The sequence below is a fragment of the Pungitius pungitius genome, chromosome 17 (genome assembly GCF_949316345.1).
Source record: "Pungitius pungitius chromosome 17, fPunPun2.1, whole genome shotgun sequence".
NCBI classification, from domain to species: domain Eukaryota; kingdom Metazoa; phylum Chordata; class Actinopteri; order Perciformes; family Gasterosteidae; genus Pungitius; species Pungitius pungitius.
Window position 1 is genome coordinate 3,944,189 of NC_084916.1, and position 22,496 is coordinate 3,966,684.

A 22,496-nucleotide genomic window follows, 5' to 3' on the forward strand; every position below is an offset into this window, starting at 1 on the left:
TGATCCTGGGCCTTCCGGCTCTTCCCCCACAACACAACACTGGATCAATAAATCGGTCCGAGCAGTTCTCTGCTGTCATCTCTCCTGTCATTTCTGGGAAGGTGCAGGTTTTTTTTACCAGACAGCAAACAGAGGCTTTTGTTTGTTATTGCCTCCAGCCCCACGCAAAGAGACACAGATATGGATCTGCCTCTTGCCTTTTCAGATCCAATCCCGCTCGTCCCCCCCCCCCCCCCCCCCCCGCCTGCTGCCAGGAGTCCCTCCCGGGTTTTTCCTGCGTTGCTGGGTTACATATTTGTTGAAAAGCGGAAATGGAGCGTCTTCTTTGCCGTCAGTTTCCAAGTTCATTAGTGCCCCTCTTGGATCTTTTCCTATCTATTCGATTGATTGGATGAGCGGCCGGGGGGGGAGTTCTTAAAATGGAAATTAAAATAAATGGCACCGATGAACAAATACTCCGCCATTTCCACCAAAAAGAAAGGATTAATGTTTAGGCCTCTTGGGAGTCCATCTGCTTGAGGCTGATGTGATGAGGGTGCAACATGTTTTATGGAAATGAACGCTTTGCTTCTTTCATATTTTCACAGCCAAGGAGAAGGCGTCCTTCTCCCCACTGACCATCTGACTAATTACTACGGCCAGGCCTCAGTCAGCTCATGATATCGCTTCTATAATGTGTGAGCGATAATGGGGCACCTCGTACAATATGTGACATTTATATTCAAGCTTTGAAAGAAATGACATGGCTATTTAATCATAATAATAATCATTTGCTTACTATGAAAACATTTGGCTCCGGTTTATTAGCATCTTTTCTCTTTTGGAACATGATTCTTCACTTTTTGACCACAGACATCTTGTGGGAGGTGAAACAAACAAAAACTTCAGTACAGACAGCTCAAATGTAAAAACCCAGATGACAGATCTTCAGTTTGAAAGGATCAAGCTCTGAGGGGGGAGGAGGGAGGAGGGAGGGGGGAGGAGGGAGGAGGGAGGAGGGAGGAGGGGGTTTGTCTAAAACTAACAAGAGTCCCTACATCTAATTATTATTGACCTTTAGAACAAAGAGGCGCCCGGAGGTCAGGACGTACAGCCTCTCGTTGGTTGCTCTGAAGCCGAGGATTGGCTCATCCGAGTCCAGGCTGGCCACTTGTTGCTTAGCAACCTGTCCCACCTGACGGCCCTGCTTCCGGTTGAAGAGGACCGTCTCCACCGGCGCCGGCTGTCGGTAGATGAAGGCCCGGCGGAGACACTCGCCCAGCGTGGCGTAGGAGAAGTTGGGGGCGCAGGTCGCAAACTTTTTGTCCCGTTTGGACGCCTGGACGTAGCCTGTGTGAGGGAGGACGGGGACATCAGAGACGAGCTCACACTCACACTGGGGACGAGGACGTCGCTCGTCTGGCAATGTTACTCATGTCCTATGCTGGGACCCGGGTTGAGTAAGAAAAATAAATGTAGCGCACAGGGTGGAATATTAAAACGGCGCAAATTGTATAAATGGGAATATCAAACGTCAAATAAGACATAAGCGTCTTCAGGTTCATAGCTACACGTGTTGGGAGGGCTCCTGTTTCAGAGACCTCTCAGGGACACTTTGCTCTCGTTTTTTGCTTCTGAAATATATTCCACCAGGGCGATAAAGGAAGGAAGTGGATCGAACCGGGCTCACTAAATACTTTCAGGGAGGACTGACGCAGAAAGAGACATTTTAAAATCATCTTACCAGCGTAGCAACCACTAGGAGGTAAAAATGGTTGTCTTTTTTAGAGAGGCATCCAGTTATTTTGCGTACACATGCCAACGAGGGGATTAAAGATTGATTGGGTTTACATCTAATTAATATCAATGAATTTGACTTCATTACTATTGCTTTTGTTTGATGAAGGTCTCAGTTGCAAGTAGAAAACCAATTACTTCTCGTTTCTAAAATCTACTATCTGTGTGATATGTGTTCTATATATTATTGTATAAACTGAATGCTGATTCCATTCCACTTCTGTGAAAACATATCAATCAACAAGTCAAATGTCGATGTTCAAAGCGCGTGTTTAACCCTCATGCTTCTCTGAGCGTGCCGAGGGGAGCACTGTGCCTCCATCTGCATCCTCGAACTGGGAGGATTCCAAACAGAGCGGCAGATTGGTGCCACTCACAAAGACAAATGAAGACGTCGTACCTCAAAGCAGGAAAAAGATTGAAATGATTCTGTTCCAGGTGCTGTGGTACAAGAGAGATAGACGGGTTGATTTAGGAAATGAAGACGCCGATCGAAAGAGACGCGTCTCCAGATGCGATGGCCTGAGTATTTGATTTGAGATTTGAGTTTAATTGAAGCCCAGGTCTAAACAAGGCATTCAGTGTCTGGGCTAAGAGGCACAACACACACCAGTGCCCTCTATATCGTCCAGGCCTCTTTGAGAGGTTTATATGCAGAGCAGGAGTGAGGTCGTTTAACGATCCCTTTTCCATACATTTCTCTTTGTGTCCTTGTAGGCAACGAGCAGCGTCAGCAAACTCACGGTTGCTCGGTGCAGTTTTATTGTCACAATTTATGACGTTCCCGTTTCCAAGCCACTGCAGCATCATCATAACGGAGGATATCATGGCTCTTCAGAAACAGAAATGAGCGTAGACCTCCACTGAGCATGTCTGTCTGTCTTTGAAGCACAATTCACCGCCAGAACAATAGGTGGAAAAACATTTTTTTGATGAAGACGACCTAGAGAGTGACGTCTTTGTGTGTGAAAGTGGTTGGTTTAATTTATTTATTTATCTATCAGAGACTTTTTTTTGCCTCAGGCATCGCCACTGCTGTCCCGTATTTCCCTCCACAACTTTGTTTGGCCCTCGACCGGCAAACCGACGTTTGCGGAGGTCTCCCTCCATGAATTGGAGGCCATCCGCATGTCCTTACAGTCCGCCAATGACGGGTTGTGTCAGTGGTCATAATTACGGATTCCCTCTGACAAAAATTCTTCAAACTGATTAATTCTCTCGTGAAAAAATCGTCATTTTTAATAATGGCGAAATTATGCTATGAAACCGGAAATGTGGGACTCCTAAAAAGGGTGTAGTTAGTAGACCCATCACAGCTTTGCTGCGTGAGCTCGCGAAGCTTTTTGTAAACACGTAAGAAAAGGCAGCAAGGGGCTCTTGGGTCTGCGCGTCCTTAGCATAAACTAGGCTTCTGGATGCCAATCCATGTGACCTCACATCCTGAATCACACGTTGGGTCTAAAGCGAAGGCACAAACGTCTGTGGGTTGTTTGCTGCAGCGTCCACAGGCCCAAGTGGAGGCGTTGGAACGTTGGCATATGTTTTCTCACCCAAAGCGTTGAACGTGGCCACGTGCTCCCACATGTCACTGGGTTGGTCGGGACGAGGCTGCCACACCAGAGCGTCCACATCGTGTCTGAGGCAGAAGCAGGGCATTTCAGAGGGGTTCACGTCCACTGAGAAGAGGTACTGGTGGCTGCCCAGATTCACCTGGAAACAGGGAAAAGATTAGCAAATCAGTGACGTGATCGATCCTTTCTTTCTTCCTGTTTTATCCTTTTCTGTCCAATGTCTTTGTTTCCTTCATTCCCCCGTTTGCATACTACTGTTTCTTCTTCCTTACATTCATCCAGCTTCGTTTATTCCTTACTTCATCTACCTTTGATCGATTTTGCAAATATATTTAAATCCCCTGTGTGTGCGCCGGGCTCGTTTCTCCACACCTTTCTTCTGAGGTGGTAAACCCGAATCATTAGATGGAAGGATAGTGGTGATGGTTTGAGGCAGATGTTGAAACTCATCATGGGTCATTATGGGTGAAAGAGTGCACTGAGTAGGTTGTGATTACAGCCATAAAAGTCGTTCATGTATTTGCCCAACATTCTCTCCGCTCTGATGGATGTGCTTGACGTAATTGCACGTGTGTGTGTGTGTGTGTGAGAGTGAGTTTGACTCTGATTGTTCTGGAGGGAAAATAATCGCTCCTCGACATCTGACGGCTCGCGGCGATCCCTCACTGGGAGTCGACCTGCATCACGTGAAAAGGACTGTGAGACTCGTCGCTGTCCTCGCAGACAGAACACAGGCCTCCACTCTACGCCACAGTCTTTAACGCTTCAGTCCGGCCTGCGTGTGTGAGAGTGGACCGAAACCCCCCCGAGACATAAAAAGAACCACAAAAAAAGGTAAATAATAAGTAGACCTTTGGCTTTCATCAGAAGATGGTATCGTGTGCATATCAGTGAATTAATGTCTCTCTTCTCTGCACTGGGAAACGCTAATGAAGTGGTGCAATCAGCTTATGTAAAACATAATGCAGAAACCCCCCCACGGAGCACAGCTCCCACAGCCAGAACTACTCATATTATTAGATGACATAAAGTATAACATCCTCACCATCTACAACCAGAGAATAAAAAGAAGGGAAATTGTGTTTCATCTATGAATAAAAAGAGACTCAATAGCAACAATCTCCAAGTCCATTGATCGGTTGATCAACCAAATTTTTTTTTTTCATTAATCCTTGTTTTAGCTTCTCAAACCTGCATTTTAACTGTTAAAAGAAGGCCGTTATAATAGTACGGCAAGTTAAAAGTTCAAACATTGGGTTTTTGTCTGTTCCCACTGGATCCAGAGCTGAAAATAAATGTTTGATAGCCACAAACAACTAAACTCACCACTCACATCAAATTACACTTAAAGACGCCTCAAACCCATAAAGGGTCCATGACATTTTAAAACTAAATATTGTCTTTCATCACAAAACAAGTTAAACACGGATCTACTGTGTCAGATGAAGTCAAGTCTCTTTCCTCATGTATTCTGTTGCTTGCTAGCATTCTTAAAAAGAAAATAAATGCTGTCATGAAGCCTTTGTCTCATTAATTCAGAGTGAACCTTTTGCCTCAGACAGAAGGAGCCAAACAACATGAACCTGAAGGAACTTCTCCTCTGCTCTGCTTGCATTTCTTTTACGAAGCCATTTCTGAATGATGAGGATTTTTCGCTGTGGTGCTCACTAGAAGTACCATAGTTATGGAATGAAGAATAGTCAAAAAGAACTTCTAAGTAAATAAATGTGTCTAAAGGGCAGCTTACCTGCGATGCGGATGACGGCCCTCTCCGCGGGGTCCAGCACGTCTCCAGAGGCGGACTTGGAGCGCTTCATGCGATGGTGTTTGGGCAGGTTCCAAGGCAGCGTGTCCCCGGGAGATGGAGAGTGACCCAATGAACTCAGGTCGCTGGAGCTCTCCTCCGACGCGGCCCTGACCAGGGGCCTCCTCTTGGGCTTCTCCTTCCCCTCCTCCATAGTCTGGATGGACAGAGTGAGAAGAAAAGGATAACCTGTGTGATTCCCGTGATCTCTTCTGTGTTGTTGTGAGGCAGGTTTACTTGTCGAGAAATCACGACAGCAAAAGGTTTTGTTACTTTAAGCAAAGATATATAATTATTATTTTTTAGAATTATAATAATATTGTAACCTCACATTCAGATTAAACTAATTTAGTTTTATGGTAAACTAAGACTGAGGTGAACAAACAAGTTAACTACGGGGAATCAAAGAAATGCGGTAAACATAACAAACTACTGGTCGTTCTGGGTCGTTTGCTTTATTGGACCATCTGAGACATAAATATTCGTAAACATATTCGTAACGAACGTTAGTCGATGTTAGCTTAGCCAACACGCTAACGCTAGGTCGAGTTCAGCGGTTTGGCTGCTTATTCAAAACGGCGCGCGTCACTTTTAGTAGTCGTTGAATGTTTTTAGTGTTTTTATCTTCTCGCAGGCTTTTAGAATAAATAAATGATGGGACCACAGAATGCTGCCCCCCCCCCCCTTAGCTAACGTTAGCTAACTTAACTTTACCGCAAACTATCTTTGCGGACTTACCTTCTTCCTGCGTGTCCTTCTTTAACACCATATTTATTGGTCACCTGACAAATATTTCGCGCTTGAGACTTTGGACCCGGCAGAGTTTATTAATAAATGTAATCTGTATAAGCAATAAGGAGGTTAAAATGATCCGGAAGAATCACAAACACCTGCTAAAGGAATGACCTGCTAGCAGGCTAAAAACAACCCATAATGCAAAGCTCGAAACTTCAAATATGATTGATAGCCTAACCATCATATTGATTGGAGATCATTCTTAATGATGATGAGTTAATATAGCTAAACGTATCATAATATAGCTATGTAAATTATATGAGGCATGTTGTTATCTTTATTCCTAATTTTATCTTATCTCCTCTAACTTACTAACCCATAGCTTTAGTTTTTAGCGTACTAACCCATAGCATATATTTTATTATACTTTTTTTTTTATTTTATTTTATCTTATTTGCACTATGTCGTCATTATTGTACTGTCTTCTGTCATGCACCAACCGCCAAGACAATTTCCATGTATGTCCAACATATTATGGCAATAAACGTTTCCTGATTCCTGATTCCTGATGTTGATTGGTAAAGATCCAGTGCTGTGCGAAAATAAGTCTTCATTACGGTTATGAGAGTTATAGACATCGGCCTCACCACACGAAATATCAGTGTATAACTTGCATAAAAGGTGAGTAAAAGGCGATCGAAAAAAATCATCAGCCCTATTTGGATAATCTATATTTAAACCTATAATGTGACGTGTATAGCGTTGTGGCCCGCCTCCTCCACAGCGCTTCTGTTTCACTACGGTTACAACAGGAAAACAGATGCTGCAGATGCGGATGCACTGTACAAACGTCGCCGCGCTCACAGCATCCTTTTCAGCTGAGTCACCATCCGGGGCTCAGGACGCTCCTTTGGGGGCGCTCTGATTGGACAGGAGACACGACCCAAGTCCCATGGTGTAATGTCTTCAGGTGTAATGACTTCAGGGTCACATTCTGGTTAGGCTTTGGATATAAATGCTATTTTTGAACTGCAAAACTATTCATTTCTTCAATCGGTATCAGATTCAGGTATGCTATAACCTACCTCAAAAAGAGCACATTGACAAAACATTTTTAAGAATGAAGGAACATTGATATCATGACATTGAAAAATGGTTGCTCGCCCTGTGGGAAATGTTTAGCTATTTCCGGAAAACATGTGATCAGCTTTGACTTCGAGACAATAATGCACCAAATAAGACCTCGAGTGATACCTTTACTCCTCTTTCATCTATGCATTTCTATTCAGGCTGCCATTGGCCCTCACCCGAGCAAGCTGGTAATAGATCCGCTGTTACCAGGCAACCCCGCGGAGCCATAAAGAGAATCCTTCTGAAACTCCCAAGACTTGGTATGGAACAAAGTTAAGTGGTATGTGACAAGCTCTGACTGTCATTATTGTTGGCTCCTTTCCAGAGAAGACCTATACCCCCCCCCCTCCCCTCCACCCAAACACCCGGGTGGGTGCGAGGTTTGTGTAAGTTGTTTGCAATGTCTGAGCTGCCCGTCAACGCCTCCACACCTGATCTCCGTATCGCTGATCTGAGCTGAGAGGTGCACCTCGTGCTAAATGCAAAAACACCATTGCATTTTTTCACAGTGGTCGTAGGTCGGATTATTTTATCTGCGGCGATATTTATTAATGACACGGACATCATGTGATTGCCAGCGTGGGCGATGCGGCAAAACATATAATATGAATATAAATCGCTGCTTTACTCACGCAAATTATATCCAGGGTGACACGCCGTATTCGATCCCAGATGAATGGAAAAACCAATATGTCTGAGCAGTGGCGGTGACCGGTCCCAGTTAGATCCGCTCAAACTTAGAGGAGCATCCTCCTCACCGCCGCAGCGGGAGGCGCGCCTGCGTCCTGCGGCGTCCGGGGCCGGTCAGACCTGCACCAATCCGGGGCCGATCTGCTCCTACTGCCCCGTTCGCACCGGGAGGGGGGGGGGGGGGAGATGCGATCGCACGCTCGGCGCGCACACGTGAGCGACCGATCGCGGATTTGGTTGACTGCGGCGGGCGGAGGCAGAGGCTTCCTCACACGTACGCACCGGTCGCATCTCACGTTGAGTTGATAGATTTTGCGATTTAGATTTCCCCTATTTTTTATTTCCCACTCTGCTCTTCTGTGAGGGAATCAAGCATACATCCGTTATGTTGACATGGAATACTGTTTCCTTGTGCTTCACACCTTGGGGATGCTGTAAAGAGAGAGGCAACGGGCTGCTGAGCTCAGCATCTTTCCTGTGTGTGGAAACAGATGGCTGCTGCTGACAGTAAACATTGATTCCCTACGAATATGTTGTTGTGGTTGTGTTTTTAAAAAATTTCCCATTAAAGTCAACGTGCACATTTTAAAAAATATTTTAGGGTTAAATGAAACAAAGACAAATATTTTTTATTTCACGTCTCCATGTCAACCAAGTATAACTTTTTAATAAAAAAAATGATTTGAAATAAACTCTGGACCTGTACTGTAATTGGAACTTGAGTATACCTTCGTCTTCTAGTCCCTCTGTCTGCTGTAAAAATGTAAATGACCAATAATCAGTGAATCTGTTCCAGCTTACTTTTTTTGGCTCTCGAGTCTGTTTCATCCTGCTTCATGTTTGTCCTTCGCTCCAAACGGAGCCCAACTGTAATCAGTCAAACTGAAAGGAGTCATGCTGAGCCATTATGTAATCACCACAACGTGAATGATGGGTAGCTTGTCGGCCCATTGTCAGTTCTCCTAGTCGAGGGAATCAAAGTGAACGGAGGCTTGTGTATTCAGAAAAGATGCGTCCATCAGGTCTGAATGCCAGTGTCAGTGCTTCATGAAGCCAGAGAGGAAGGTGATGGATGATCACCCAGATCATCATCATCACCACTTTGGATTTAATTAAGGACAATACTCCATAACAAAACTGAGACCTTTTGGTTTTTAAATCAATACTGATATTGAATTCCATATGCAATATTAATATATTAAATACATACATTAATGCACTTTTGAAATAAATCATTAAATAAATACATGAATATATATATATATATATTTGCAGGGATATTGATTATATTTCAAAACTTATTTTGTATCTCCACATGTTTATTTATGTACTTATTTATTGATCAAAATATTGCATACTGTGCCTACGCGTGAAGTTTGCTCTTACATGATATCTTGTAAGTTGTCCATGGACAAGACACTCCAGTATTTGGCAGAAGGAGCTGCCCTCTGTTTCTATCAACATTTACCAAAGCAAACTTGTTAAAATGTTAAATGTTACAATCAATGTGCATTTCTTATTTCTGCACAACAGAAGCGGAAGCGTTTTGCTGTGTTTAGATGTCCAAGACTGAGTGAGAAGAATTAGCTCTGTTTTGAGCTTCGTTAAAAGCCAGTTCCTCCTTTTATTTATAAGGAAACAGTGTGACACATTAAAGGCATCACAAGATGAAATGCAAGAATAGAACACAGCGCAGGTTGAATCACTGTTGCCAGCATTCATTTCCCAGAATTGGTTTTAGCTAGCTAGCTAGCTCGCACCGCCATGTGGTTGACATTTGTGTTTTATGTTATTGTTGAATATTTGTGTTACCATCTGGACAAACGCATTCCTTGTCGTTTTCTTTTAACATGTTTTTCACAGTTAAACACATTTGACTGCAAACCCCCGGCTGTACAATACCTATTAACACTTAGCTCTTTACACTGTACAACCATATTAAAAAACGATTTGCATCTCTTTGTGTTTTGATCAAATAGCTCAGCACATTTTGAACGGCTGACACAGATGTGTTGGCAGGTTTTAGACATTTTAAAGGCGCAGTGGATTTGGCTACATCTGGCAGAGGGGTTGCAGACTGCTCTCTCATGTGAGTGGGCATAGTTGAAGAAATCCTACCTATGAACAGGAGATCCTCCCTCAATGATACACACTGTGGCCTTAGATGCTGTTGAACTGTTTTTAAGAAGCCATTCCAAGCATTTTGAGAATTCCAAAAGCATCAGTTGACGGGACTGTTTGTGGCGGCAGCCTGTTCAGGCCTACAGGCACAAACAGGCAGGTTTATTGCAAACTGAACAATGTTGCATCTGTTTCCACAGCAACAGCACTCTAGTCACAACCTTTTGTGACTGTAATCTTTCAATATGATCTCATCAAAGCGTCATATTGTATTCCCATATTTGCAGAAGCATATCATAATGTCACACCATTGAATAATAAGGATTAAGCATTAGAAATAATGAAGCATGCAGGTCTGCAGGTGAACGAGGACCTCTGGAGTACAAAGTGGGCGTTACAAGCTGATGATGAAAATGAGAGGTTGAGTGCAGGCTGCACTTAAGAGGACTTGAAAGTTGTTAAACAGGAATGTGGGGCATGAGGTGCTCACCCATGCGACAAGCGAGGGAGCTCTTCAAAACAGTTGTTCTCATGGGAATTTCTCACCTGAGTCGGAGCTTTAGATTTGGAGTGCTTTGCCATCACTGTATGAAAAAAAAAATGTGTTACTTTTCTTGACCAGTATAGGGAAACGAGTGATGTGGTAAAAGGTGTGTAATGCAGCAGAGGTTCTGACGTGCTGGGTACAAACGTGTAGTTTCCAGCTGCAACAGAAACTATGCCTGAGATCGCTCAAGGAAACGTCCTAAAAATAAAGATGTTTTATTGCACTGAACAGTATGAAAGACCATTTGTGTTCTCTCACATGGGTAAAGGAACATTCAAACTCTCTTCAGAACAGATGCCGAGCCAACGCAAGCAGGGGAAAAATATATGGAAAATGTGCACTCTGCAGGTTTGGAAAGGAAACACTAACAATTTACAATTACCGGACTTGGGGAAAAGAGTGAGTGAGAAAGTGAGAGAGAGTGAGAGAGAGAGAGGGGGGGGGAGAGTTCCTGAGCTGAGTGGTGTGAGGCGGTGGGGGAAGGGGTGGTGGGTGTGGTGTTGGGGGGGTTGGGGAGGGCACCTACCTGCCAGGTACCGCTCCAGGGAGGGTGAGGATGTCTGGTTCCAACTGTAGCAGCAGAAGAAGAAGAGCCAGACCAGGAGGGTGGCCAGCACCAGGACCAGCACCCAGAGGAGCCGGGCCACCGCCGGGTGGGTGACGGCCCAGGCTGTCAGGACGTCCATGGCGAAGGCTATCCTCTCCTTCCGATCCACAGAGTGCCGACTGCAGCAGAGCTGGTGAAGGGCAGCAGGAAGCAGCAGCAGCAGCCAGAGCAAACGGCATCCACAGATGGAAACCAGCTGTCCCAAAAGGGAGACAGAGGCTCAGGCCCACGTCAGCTTTGGAGGGAGTGTGCTGGTGTGTGTGTGTGTGTGTGTGCGCGTCTGGAAAGATCCTGGAAAAGTGTGTGGGGAGCCTTGAGGAGTGGCAAAGGGTTAACAGCAGCATGCTTAACTGACAGCCACACCCCCCCTCCCCCCACCCCACCTGGCTCAACATCAGAGGCCTTCATGCTAGAGTGAGACTCGAGTGAGACACCTTCCCCTCTTTACCTGCACAAATGCTAGAAAAGTGTCATGTGATGACGGAGGTTCATATTGTCTCCCGGACACTGGGTGAACAAAGAGGGCCGACTTTAATTTACCTGAACTATTTATGACCTAGTTTTACAGGAACTATGGCTGCATTCTTTGATCTCTCACATACCTTTCTCACAAGCTTTTAGATCGGTGTGTAATACAAGGTTAAAACTCTTTTAGTGTCGTTGCCCTTTTAATAACATCTACTGATCGGATCTGATCGTGTATTTGTGCGATCATTTATCATTTTTCTTGTGAGGCTCATTAGTTGTTGCACAAAATGTGCTCTATAGACAAACTGTACCTGTTTCGAACCCTGACAGCGTGTTTTAGTACATCGTCTCAAATGTTTACACTGCAACATCGCTCAGTATTTGGAAATAAGGTGGGGCTGAGCATTTGATGCACAAGCAAAAACAACCGATTATAACTGACAACAGACCTTAAGAATCGAGTCAGGATTGACGCTTGATTTGTCGGTACAATTTGATCTCCATGCCAACTTATGTTTTTCTTTTTAATCACCAAATGATTACGGCCATCAGCTGACCAGAGAGAGCCAAAGCCTTTCACACAGTGTGGGAGAGCCCTGAAATACGAAATGCCTCCACTCTTTGTAAAAGACGGGAGACTAAGATGAACCAATGACGCCATCTGGTGTTAAAATATGAAAAATGGAAGAAACCAAATATGTATATAGTTTATACTTCATATTATGAACAGAGGGATCAAAGTCAGTCAAATACACAAGAAACTGAACTTCCTTTGCTCTTTTTGTTTTGTGGTGTGATTATAAACTAACTTTACATTTAGTTGTGTTTTATGGAGCTAAGAGGAAGCATCAAGCTGAAGGAGAACGATGTGTGTGGTGACATTCAGCTATTCTGTAGCTTGGACTCATTCTGTAATATCTTAATAACTTGCATCCTATACAATAGAAAAATAAGAAGTCCTTGCATGTACATGTGTTTGCTGTTGTGGTTTTTATTGACAGTATTGATGAATCTCCTCTGCCTTGAGATTGCATTATTACTTTTAGCTGAAAGTACATAACTGCAGCCTAGCGACCCTGCCCCCCCCTTTTCCATCCAGTTGTTCACATCCCTACACCTTATCTAGTGCTCTGGCTACCTCATCCCTGTTGCTATGGGCCACTCACTTGTTGCCTATGTTCATCGTTAACATCTGGCTGCGGAAGGACAGTGTACATTATTATTAATAAACTGATGACCCGGTTCATAAATTAACAATTAATTAAATGCATTTAGTGTACACCAAAATACAGCCATGATTCTGGAACTATGTAATTAATAAAGTAATAAAAATATTGTAAATCTACTATTTTTTTAAACTGTAATAAAAAGAATAATAACAATGTACAGATTGTATTCAATGCAATGTAATCAACCGAAATATATGTATGTAATACTTGATAGCACCACAACGGGGGCGATGGTGGCACATGGAGCTGGGAGCCGCAAGGTTGGTGGTTTGAATCCTAGCTGCCCCATGTGCCATGTTAAAGTGTCAGCTAAATGACATGTAATGTAACTGATATTGACTGAGAGACCTTTGAAATCTGAGTTACATTGAACTCACCAAGAGACCACACATTTACTGATTTGTATAAATACCAGTAGGTCCCCTTTGTTCTGTTCGTTTGTGGAAGCAGACAGACAGCCACTATGGGGAGTCAATGGGCTTCCCTGTGGCCTGTTGGATTGCAGAGAATCAGCAGCTCCTCAGCTGAGATGTTCTTTTTAGCACCTTTACTTTTAAACATGCACTTCTCGATCACCTGCTGGCACGACGACACTGAGGGACAAATTCATGCAAATGTACGTTTCTGAAGGACTGACATTAATGCACCAGCAGTTAAACACATTTATAATACTTTTTAGAATAGTCTGTTTCCATAACTATTTCCCAACCTGAATCACTAGACGGGGCTATTCATGTTTGGCTCAGGACTTGATGCTCCTCTGACTGGAGGTAGGTCCGTGAAAGCCGAGCCTCATCAGTTTGGAGTCAATCTTGGAGTCGAGTCTGGCTTCACGGATGAGGTTGACGATCCACCTCTCCGCCTCCTCCGGAGTCATGTCGAGCTTGTCTGCCAGTGTAGCGACAAATTACCATCATGTCACTAGTTAGAGGTGTTTGTAGGGCTATCTGACGCGTGGTTCCAAACAAATCCACTTCCAGTCCAATACTGCATATATCTTCTTTATTTTGGCTCGGTTCTGATGCTCAAACATACTGCAATCCATAGTTATGGTCCACCATGATTCTTGATCCTCACGACTGATCCTCACGGTCAAAAACTGTTTGCTTCCCCATTACACCTGGCCTCCCCTGCTCACTGATTATCTATTTACCTTACCCATACTCCACCCAGTGTTCTCCAGTGGAACTACAACAGCCAATTGAGAGCATAATGGCTCTTACACTCCGGCCCCTAATTGTACATGACAAGTAGACATTACAATTCAATACAATATTTATACAAAGAGCCATTAAAGTCCCAAGCAACACTGTACAACATTGCATTTAAACAATCTTCCATTTTTAGAACATAAGTCTTTGCAATCAGTCCTTTAATTTTCCAGGTTGTCATACAATAGACAAAGCTTTGTCACAGGTCTCTCAAGTATATTGGTTTTAGTTTGTACTCGCACAGAACGTACAAGTCTATTTTTATAAGGAAAAACTTCCAAGACTCGTCCCATCAACCAGGATCCACGTGGCCTCTTCCTCTGAATCTACACTTTTCAGACAATCATCCATGTAGAAGTTGCCATGAATTGTGTCAATGACCCTTTCTGGAAATTTGGGCTTATTGTCTTCTGCTGTCTTGCGGAGTGCAAAACAAGCACAACTTGGGGATGACACAGCTCCAAACAAATGCACATTCATCCTGTATTCCACAGGTTCTTGCCTCAAGTTACCACCTGGCCACCACAAGAAACGAAGAAAATCTTTATCCTTTGTTGCAACTTTGACCTGATGAAACATTGATTTCACATCAGCCATAAATGCAATAGGCTCTTGTCGAAACCTCACAAGAACTCCTAGAAGTGAATTTGTCAGATTAGGGCCTCGCAGCAGTTGATCATTAAGCGATGTACCTTTGAAAGCAGCTCCACAGTCAAATACCACTCTTAACGTTCCCTTCTTGGGGTGATAAACACCGTGGTGAGGGATATACCAAACTTTACCTTCATCCTGTTTCAACTGATGCAATGGTACTCTTTCAGCATAACCTTGACTGATGACCTCATCCAGGAAAACTTTATATTCTTGATGAAAAGTCTTATTTCTGTCCAATTTCCTCTTCAATCCCATTATTCGCTGTTTAGCCACACAAAGGTTATTTGGCAACATGGGATTTTCCATTTTGAATGGAAGATTCAATTTGTAGTGTCCATCCTGAAGCTCAATTGACCCGTTTACTTTTTCCATAAATGCATGATCTTCTCTTGACATCTTTGTTCTCAGAAGCAATCTCATTAAAATCGTGATTATACTGTTTATTGAGCATCTCCTCCAGCTTGCCTAGTAAAATCCTATTAACAGTAACATCCGGACATTCAATTGTGTTCCCATTGTCCTTGCTTCCTTGTAATGGTCCATTCACGACCCATCCCAGTAGGGTTCTAACTGCATAAGGTCCTTCTCCATCACTGTTTTTAACCTCCCAGGGCTCCATTACCTTGGAAGCATTTGCTCCAATTAGCAAATCCACATCAGCAGGAATTTGAGGGATCTTAACACCTTTCAGGTATGGCCATTTATCCATATCCCCTTCGGTAACCATGTTATCTTTGGACACAGGCATTTTCTCCTGAGTGAAAACTTCCGGAAGACTGTAAAAGATGTCATTATAAAGGCTAGACACTTCCAATCCAGTCAGAATAGAACTACTAACAGACCTTTGATTGCCCATTGTTTTCAAAAGAATATTAGTTTTCTTTCCTTTTAATTTCAAACGGTGCATTAAGTGTTCTGAACAAAATGTGGCAGAACTACCAGGATCCAAGAATGCATACGTTTGAATTACCTTTTGTCCTTTACAGGATTTGACTTGAACTGGTACAATTGATAATGCACATTCTCCATTACCGGCCCCTGTTTGACCACATGCTTGAAGGGCAACAAGCGCACTACTTAGTGATGGACAATTTTGTTCTTGAGTGCATGTTCTCTCCTTCTGTTGAATATGCAGAATGCTGGGATGCATTTGGCCACATACTGTGCAAGTCAAGCGCTTTTCACAATCTCTGCTCATGTGTCCAACACAAAGACAGCCAAAGCAGATACCTTTCTCCTTTAGAAAGTTCAGTTTTTCCTTGTGCATCTTGTTTTGCATTTGTGTGCACTGCTCCAATAAGTGATCACGTTTGCAACACAAACATACAACTTGAGATTTTGATCTGAAATCAGACACACAACACTGAATTGACTTGCTGTTAGTAACAACCGTTGTTGCAAAGCTGTTTCTAATTGTATTTCTACGTTGAGGTTTCTGTTGTACAATTTGAGTACTCTGGATATCAACAAAAAGTGGATCAGATGACATTTTAACTTGACGTTCCACAAATGTTACGATATCTCTGAACTTTGCCCTTCGATTGTGCCTTTCCAATAGCTCACAAGCAACAGTTCTCCAGTTCTCCCTTAATTTGTAAGGCAGCTTCGTGATGACTGTTTTCAAATTGCTTGGCATCTCCAGATCTTCCATGTACTCAATTTCTTCCATTGCATTAGAGCATCCACGCAAAAAGAGAGCATAACTCTGCAGTGAACTTACATCCTCTGATTTTACTGAAGGCCATCCAAGTACTTTCTCTATATATGCAGCAGCTATTTTGAACTCATTGCCAAAATGTTCCTTTAACAATGCTTTAGCTTGCACATATCCTCTTTGTGCATCCATGTGCTGGCAACTGCGCACAAGTTCCTTAGGTTGACCTTGTGTGTACTGTTCCAGAAAGTACAAACGATCTCGATAATTGTTGGTTTTGTCCTCTATTCCATGTTCCAATGCTCTGATGAAAGTTCTATATTGCAAAGGATTACCATCAAACACATGAATATCTCTTTGAGGCAGTGTGCTGGATTGTTGTTGTTGTACAAGAAGAGCAGTAATCTCATTTTGTTTTTGCATAATACTGCAGATGTTTGAAGTTGATGTTCCATTGCTGTTCGGCATTACATTTGATGTTTGCATTTGTGACACAGAATGAAGATCAGATTGCAGTGCACTGTCAGTTTGCTGAACCACATTCCTTTGGTTTGCTTGCTGGAAACAATTCCTTGGTCTATATTCCTCAACATGAGGGTTAAGAATAACTTCTTTGCCACCCATTGTAGTTCCTTTATCATAATATGCATTCATACCATCAGAAAAGGTTTTACGATGCTGGCCGTCAGAATTGTTTAAAACCGCAATTTTAGCACTAACAGCAGCAATATCTGCATCAATATCCATTTGCTCTTGTCTTTGCCTCAGTTGTTCCTGTTGTACCTCCAAGGCATGCTGTTGTACCTCCAAGGCATGTTGTTGTACCTCCAAGGCATGTTTCTCCTTTAAAGCAGTTGCACGTGCAATTAATGCAGCCTTTTCTGCCTCTGCTATAATTCGTGCTGAAGAAGCAGAAGATCTCCCAGTACGCACACTGCTAGAACTTTTCCTACTGGATGGTTTAGTTGACACTCGTGAGGAAATATTTGAAACGCTATCATTTGGTTCAATGTCATCTTGACAAGCATTGTCATCAACACCAGAACATGAAACTTGACTTTCAGTACTCAACCATTTTTGAACATCATCTTTAAACCCATTATAAATTAACATCTTTCCATTGAACCATGTTTGTTGTCTTTCCTTTTCTTCATTGGGCAAAATAACCATCACAGAATTGTGCATTTCTTTTGCTTCATCACACAGCTTTATGAATTTCTCAAAAGAACATTGCACTTCCTTTTCATACTCTCGGTTAGACATAAAATCTCTTATGATAACCATCAAGTTGTTTGCTTTATTTAATTTAGTCTTTCTTGTTTTCTGCAACGTTTCCAATTTTTCTAGTAATGCCCTTGGAGTAAGTTTGATGCCCCGTTTTTCTTTCACCGACTCCATTTCAACTCTCTCACCCGGCACATTAGTCTCTGGTGGTTTACCAGCAGCCATAAAATCTTCACAATTACTCACACTCATTTTCACAGAGTGTTGAGTTTGTTCAACTTGTCAGTAACTGTAAACTTAAGCAACCAACACATTGGATTTATGCTATTAAAGGTGTGCACACAAGAGCCATTCATAGGTAGCACTACACATACCTTGAATTAATTCGCTCGCTTCGTCGCGACTGGTCCTTGATTCATACGTCCAATTATATCCAAATCCACAGCGGAATCCAGTGCTTAGTTCAAAAAAAGTTCCAAAGCGATGCGTGATAATCCACAAAGAAGTAGTTTTTGACAAAGTGTAGCGACAAATTACCATCATGTAACTAGTTAGAGGTGTTTGTAGTGCTATCTGACGCGTGGTTCCAAACAAATCCACTTCCAGTCCAATACTGCATATATCTTCTTTATTTTGGCTCGGTTCTGATGCTCAAACATACTGCAATCCATAGTTATGGTCCACCATGATTCTTGATCCTCACGACTGATCCTCACGGTCAAAAACTGTTTGCTTCCCCATTACACCTGGCCTCCCCTGCTCACTGATTATCTATTTACCTTACCCATACTCCACCCAGTGTTCTCCAGTGGAACTACAACAGCCAATTGAGAGCATAATGGCTCTTACAGCCAGTATGCTGTGTGGTGGGAGCGAAGAGGGAGGGGCCTTTCAGTCAAGTAAATATCCTTTCAGATAATCCAAACTCATCCAACAACGTACGGGAGAATACACTGAGAACATTTACTGTCCCCCTGCCGATTGATGTAAAGGAACCGTGCTCTCACATTTGAGACAGCACACTCAGTACACCGTAAACACAGACCTGATGCTGATACACTGATGAATCCACCAAAAGGTCTCAAACATGAAGAGACGGGAATTCTCGATAAAATCCCAGAGGCAAGCGACCAGGAAGAAGTCTTTAACGAGAACCTGGAGGAAATGACAAGGTGTTCCTCGAGTCATTAGTTCTAGTCCCCTGCCGGCATATTTTCCAACTCATGCATACATGCAGTTATCTTCAAAAGGTATGTACGTATAGCTATAATTAAGCCACATCCATGCTATACTGGGAGGGTAAGAATACAGGAGTACATAATAGCGCTGCACAAAAACCACAAACGATGCTCTGCAGACGATCTGCTGCCAGCAGCCTGTTTTGCCAGTTTCCAGCCATTGGTTTATCCACCCAAAGTGTCAGGGTCAAAACTATGTGGTTTGGATGATTGGGATTTCTGTGTCCAAACTACCAATCCTAAAAAAAGGACATAAGCTGTACCGTCATACAGGCAGATTTTCCTCATTGAAATGCACAGTTATGCATGGAAGTGCTTCCAAAGCTCCTCAGGTTACCTGCTGCACAGCAGCTTCCTGCAGTGTGACTGCAAAGCTTAAATCGCGTGCTGCTGAGAATGAAACCTTTATTCTCTTTTATTTCTAACTTTGGATAAGCGAAAGGTTGAGCGCGCTCATGAGTATTACTGCTCCAATGATTTCATATCCACCACTAGCACGCAAAAAAAAAAAAAACTCGCAGTGTTGTTCTCCCAAACGTAACGTGGCGTACAAACAAAAGAGACCACGAAGAACTACAAACCAACCCCCTCCATGCCGTGAAGGAGTCGCAATGAACTGTTTCTCTTATTCATAGACAGTTCTTTTTACCTTCAAAAGCCCTTAAAGAAAGAAAAAGTAATGATCAAATGGGGCATCATGAAACAAAGGTTGATTACTTATATCACTATTACTATATGTTGTTATAATGAACTTAAGGCTACGCATCCTGCCCCTTACTGCATATCTTATATTTCAGTGCTGCTTAGATCCATGAAATGAAAGCTCAACATTTAACAGTATCAGAATCAGAATGAAAATCAATAATGAGTGCCATTGATCACTGAGGGTTGTGTCAACACTGAATTAAGGAAACCTTTCTGATGCTTTAATTAATAATACTACAGCATCAATAGCCAGTTTAAATGAACGGTTATATCGTCAAGCTATATAAATAAATAGGTTAAACAGGACATTCTCAACATAATTATGATGTGTAATTCAAAAAGGTTTTTCAAAATGAAAAGTTATGAATTATGCAGATTAAGGTAATTGTGCGTGTCAGGTTTAAACCACTCGCGAATGGTGTTTGTAAAATTCAGGAAGTTCTCTGAAACGAGAACAAACTGAAGAACTGTTTGTACCGAGGGGTCCGTTGGCTAAAAAATAAAAGAAGTCAAAATACTAATGCTCTAAGCTGTAAATATTTAATGTATACATCATCATTGGCTGAGTACATCAACCACTTTTTTGCTAATTGGATGATGTACTTTGGGAAAAAGCAGAGCTGCTGATTGTGAGACTAGTTTTTGAGGAGGTTTTGTTGTATTTGAGCTGGAACTTTAACACATCCAAGCCTCATTCACGCTGATTAAAATTACTCTTCTTCTTTTCACAAACACCAGAAGATTACTGTTACACAACGACATGCTAGGATACTGTATTTCTCCACAAACACATCACCTTTCAGAATCATAAAGCGATCACCCGAGCCATAAGGTGTGTGTGTGGGAGGTTAAGTTGAGATGTCTCTATCCGGTATGAAAGCAATAAACACAGCGACATCAATTGATGGATTAATGAATATATTAACGTCTGGGATTTTGAAAGATCTGACACCATTCTTTTAGAAGGAGCTGTTATTGTGTAAGAAATAAAAGTATTTTCCGCTTAGCTGTCATAAACACATAAAAGCGGAGCATAAACGTTACAAATTCAATCGTTTCAAGAAATTTAGGCAAACCGGGTCCACATTAATACACATCATCAATCCAAAAAGTTACTTCACACAAAAGGAGACAGTCATTAAAAGAAGATAATAATAACTTGTTTTTACAAGTGATCTCTAGAGGGAAATTGAACAAAAACATGTAAACTCAAATTCCCTTAACGATTAAAAGCCAGCAGATTCAACGAGAGCTCGCACTCTGTATCTGACAGGATGGTTGAGGCCGTCGCAATCATGGCTTAAATTACACAAGTAACAGCCAACTGATGGGGTGCTGAGAGAATGTGCAAAGTGATCCCCTGACACACAACTAACCAAACAGACACTGCAGTGTCTCCAAGCCCCAGACAGCTGTTACGCTTTGAAAATCAAAACATACAGAGGCAGCAAATCAGGCCAGACATGGATTTGCTGAGGCTGAATGGCTGCAAAGTTGAATGCTTTGGGCTCAGGAGATCAGCGTGCCATAGCTGAGGGAAGCTTCATATAACCCCCTCCGTCCAGGGAGACAGCTCACTTCCATGAGGGGTTGATTCGGGCCTGTGCACCGTGACAAACGCACACTGTCAGGCAGAAGAAATTTCAGGAAGCTATCCCCACCGACACTCCTTCTTCTGAGCGGCGTCAAATCCAAAGTCCACATAAGGCACTCCAAAAGACAGTTCAACCACTGCCGTCAGCGATGCACAATTGCCCTTAATACAGGAAAAAAATGTCCTATATGCCTTCAATGTGCACAAGCAGGACACATGCAGCAGACATGCCATCGTCGTGAATCCAATAAGACAAAGTTTAGCGTGTTGTCGGCAGCTGCTGGAGTGTCCTCTGAGGAGCCCGTGAATATCCCAGCTAGGTTCGCTGGGGGAATGTCCCAAAGTTGAGGTGCTTGTGCAGGGTAAGTCAATCCCCTGCATTCTGGATACTGGCTCCCAACTGGTTAACCCTTAAGGCAGCCAATGTCTTTGTGGGGTATGTACTATTGGACTGAGGTCGGTGCAGTAGTAATGTTAGGGAAGGGAGTGGTGATCGTACAAGACAGTTATTTATCACCAGCTAACACTGTTACACAAGTCCACTCTCCCCAAGGTCGCAACCGTGGCATCTGACCGAGCGTTTGCAGCATGCTGACGAGTGAGAATGGAAAAGGACCAGGACATGGCCTCCTCCGAACACACCACTTTGGTCACCCCAAAGTTTAATTATAAAAAGTATGGGGGCCGGTCATTTGCCATCCAGGGACCTAAGCTGCGGAACGCACTTCCAGCTCACCTGCAAAGCATCACGGTGTTAAGTGCTTTTAAATCACAGTTGAAAACACATCTAATCAGACAAGCTTTTAATACGTAGGTGGAAAAAAGATGGCTCCTGGAGGTTTTAGGTTGACTACCGGAAACGTAATGCTGTCACGCACAAGGATGCCTGTCCACTCCCTCGGATTGAGGAGTCCCTGACCAGCTTGAAAAGAGCCGAGTGGTACTCTACACTGGACCTGGCAAGCAACTACTGGTTGAGGTCAAGCCAGCGGGCAAGGAGAAGACTGCCTTCACGACCTGGATGGTAAACGAGAGAGATTCGGTTTGGGCTGTGTAACGCCCCAGCTACCTTTCAGCGGTTAAAGCCTCTTCCTGTTTTTGACCAACGAGTCCCCCTTTATTGGGTAATGCAGAAAAGGTGTACAATATTTCTATGAATTGATAGTGTAAAAAAAAGGAAATAAAGAAAACTTTGGCAGGGACGTTGAAAGTAGTTGCTCTATCCATTGTGTGAATAATGAGGACATCGGTGGGTGTTGGAAGTTTTAAGATTCTGAGACCACAGTCCAGCTGGCTTTGAGCGGCAGATGGTTGTTATGGAAATAAAAACACAGTGGGCAACCCACATTCAAATTTTAAAAATGTGTGTGGCTACGTTTAACATTTCAACATTTACATTGTGTTTCTCTGAAAAGTAGTTGAAGAGCATCCGTCCATCTCTTATGATTAACTAAAACAAAGGGGCCATCAACAATCTGCAGATGCTTTCACACATATAACAATATTGTCAGTGTAATATGACGAGTGAGAATATTAC

General features: G+C 42.9%; 1 protein-coding gene across 1 annotated transcript; it reads right to left on the bottom strand.

The window, feature by feature from the left end:
* Nucleotides 1–705: 705 nt before the first annotated feature.
* LOC134107082 (nudC domain-containing protein 1-like) lies at nucleotides 706–7,854 on the bottom strand. Its single transcript, XM_062558379.1, has 4 exons — nucleotides 7,650–7,854; nucleotides 5,095–5,308; nucleotides 3,327–3,486; nucleotides 706–1,329 (listed from the first exon to the last, which is right to left on the bottom strand). The coding sequence occupies exons 3-4, from the start codon at nucleotides 3,430–3,432 to the stop codon at nucleotides 1,040–1,042; spliced, it is 396 nt and encodes a 131-aa protein (XP_062414363.1). The 5' UTR covers nucleotides 3,433–3,486; nucleotides 5,095–5,308; nucleotides 7,650–7,854; the 3' UTR covers nucleotides 706–1,039.
* Between the last annotated feature and the right edge of the window lie 14,642 nt (nucleotides 7,855–22,496).

Bases quoted from the DNA above. Each gene is read 5' to 3' on its own strand.
- LOC134107082 (XM_062558379.1), bottom strand. From the start codon at position 3,432: ATGCCCTGCTTCTGCCTCAGACACGATGTGGACGCTCTGGTGTGGCAG. The intron at 1,330-3,326 runs GTGAGAAAACAT...TCCCTCACACAG, and splicing joins GGCCACGTTCAACGCTTTGG to GCTACGTCCAGGCGTCCAAA.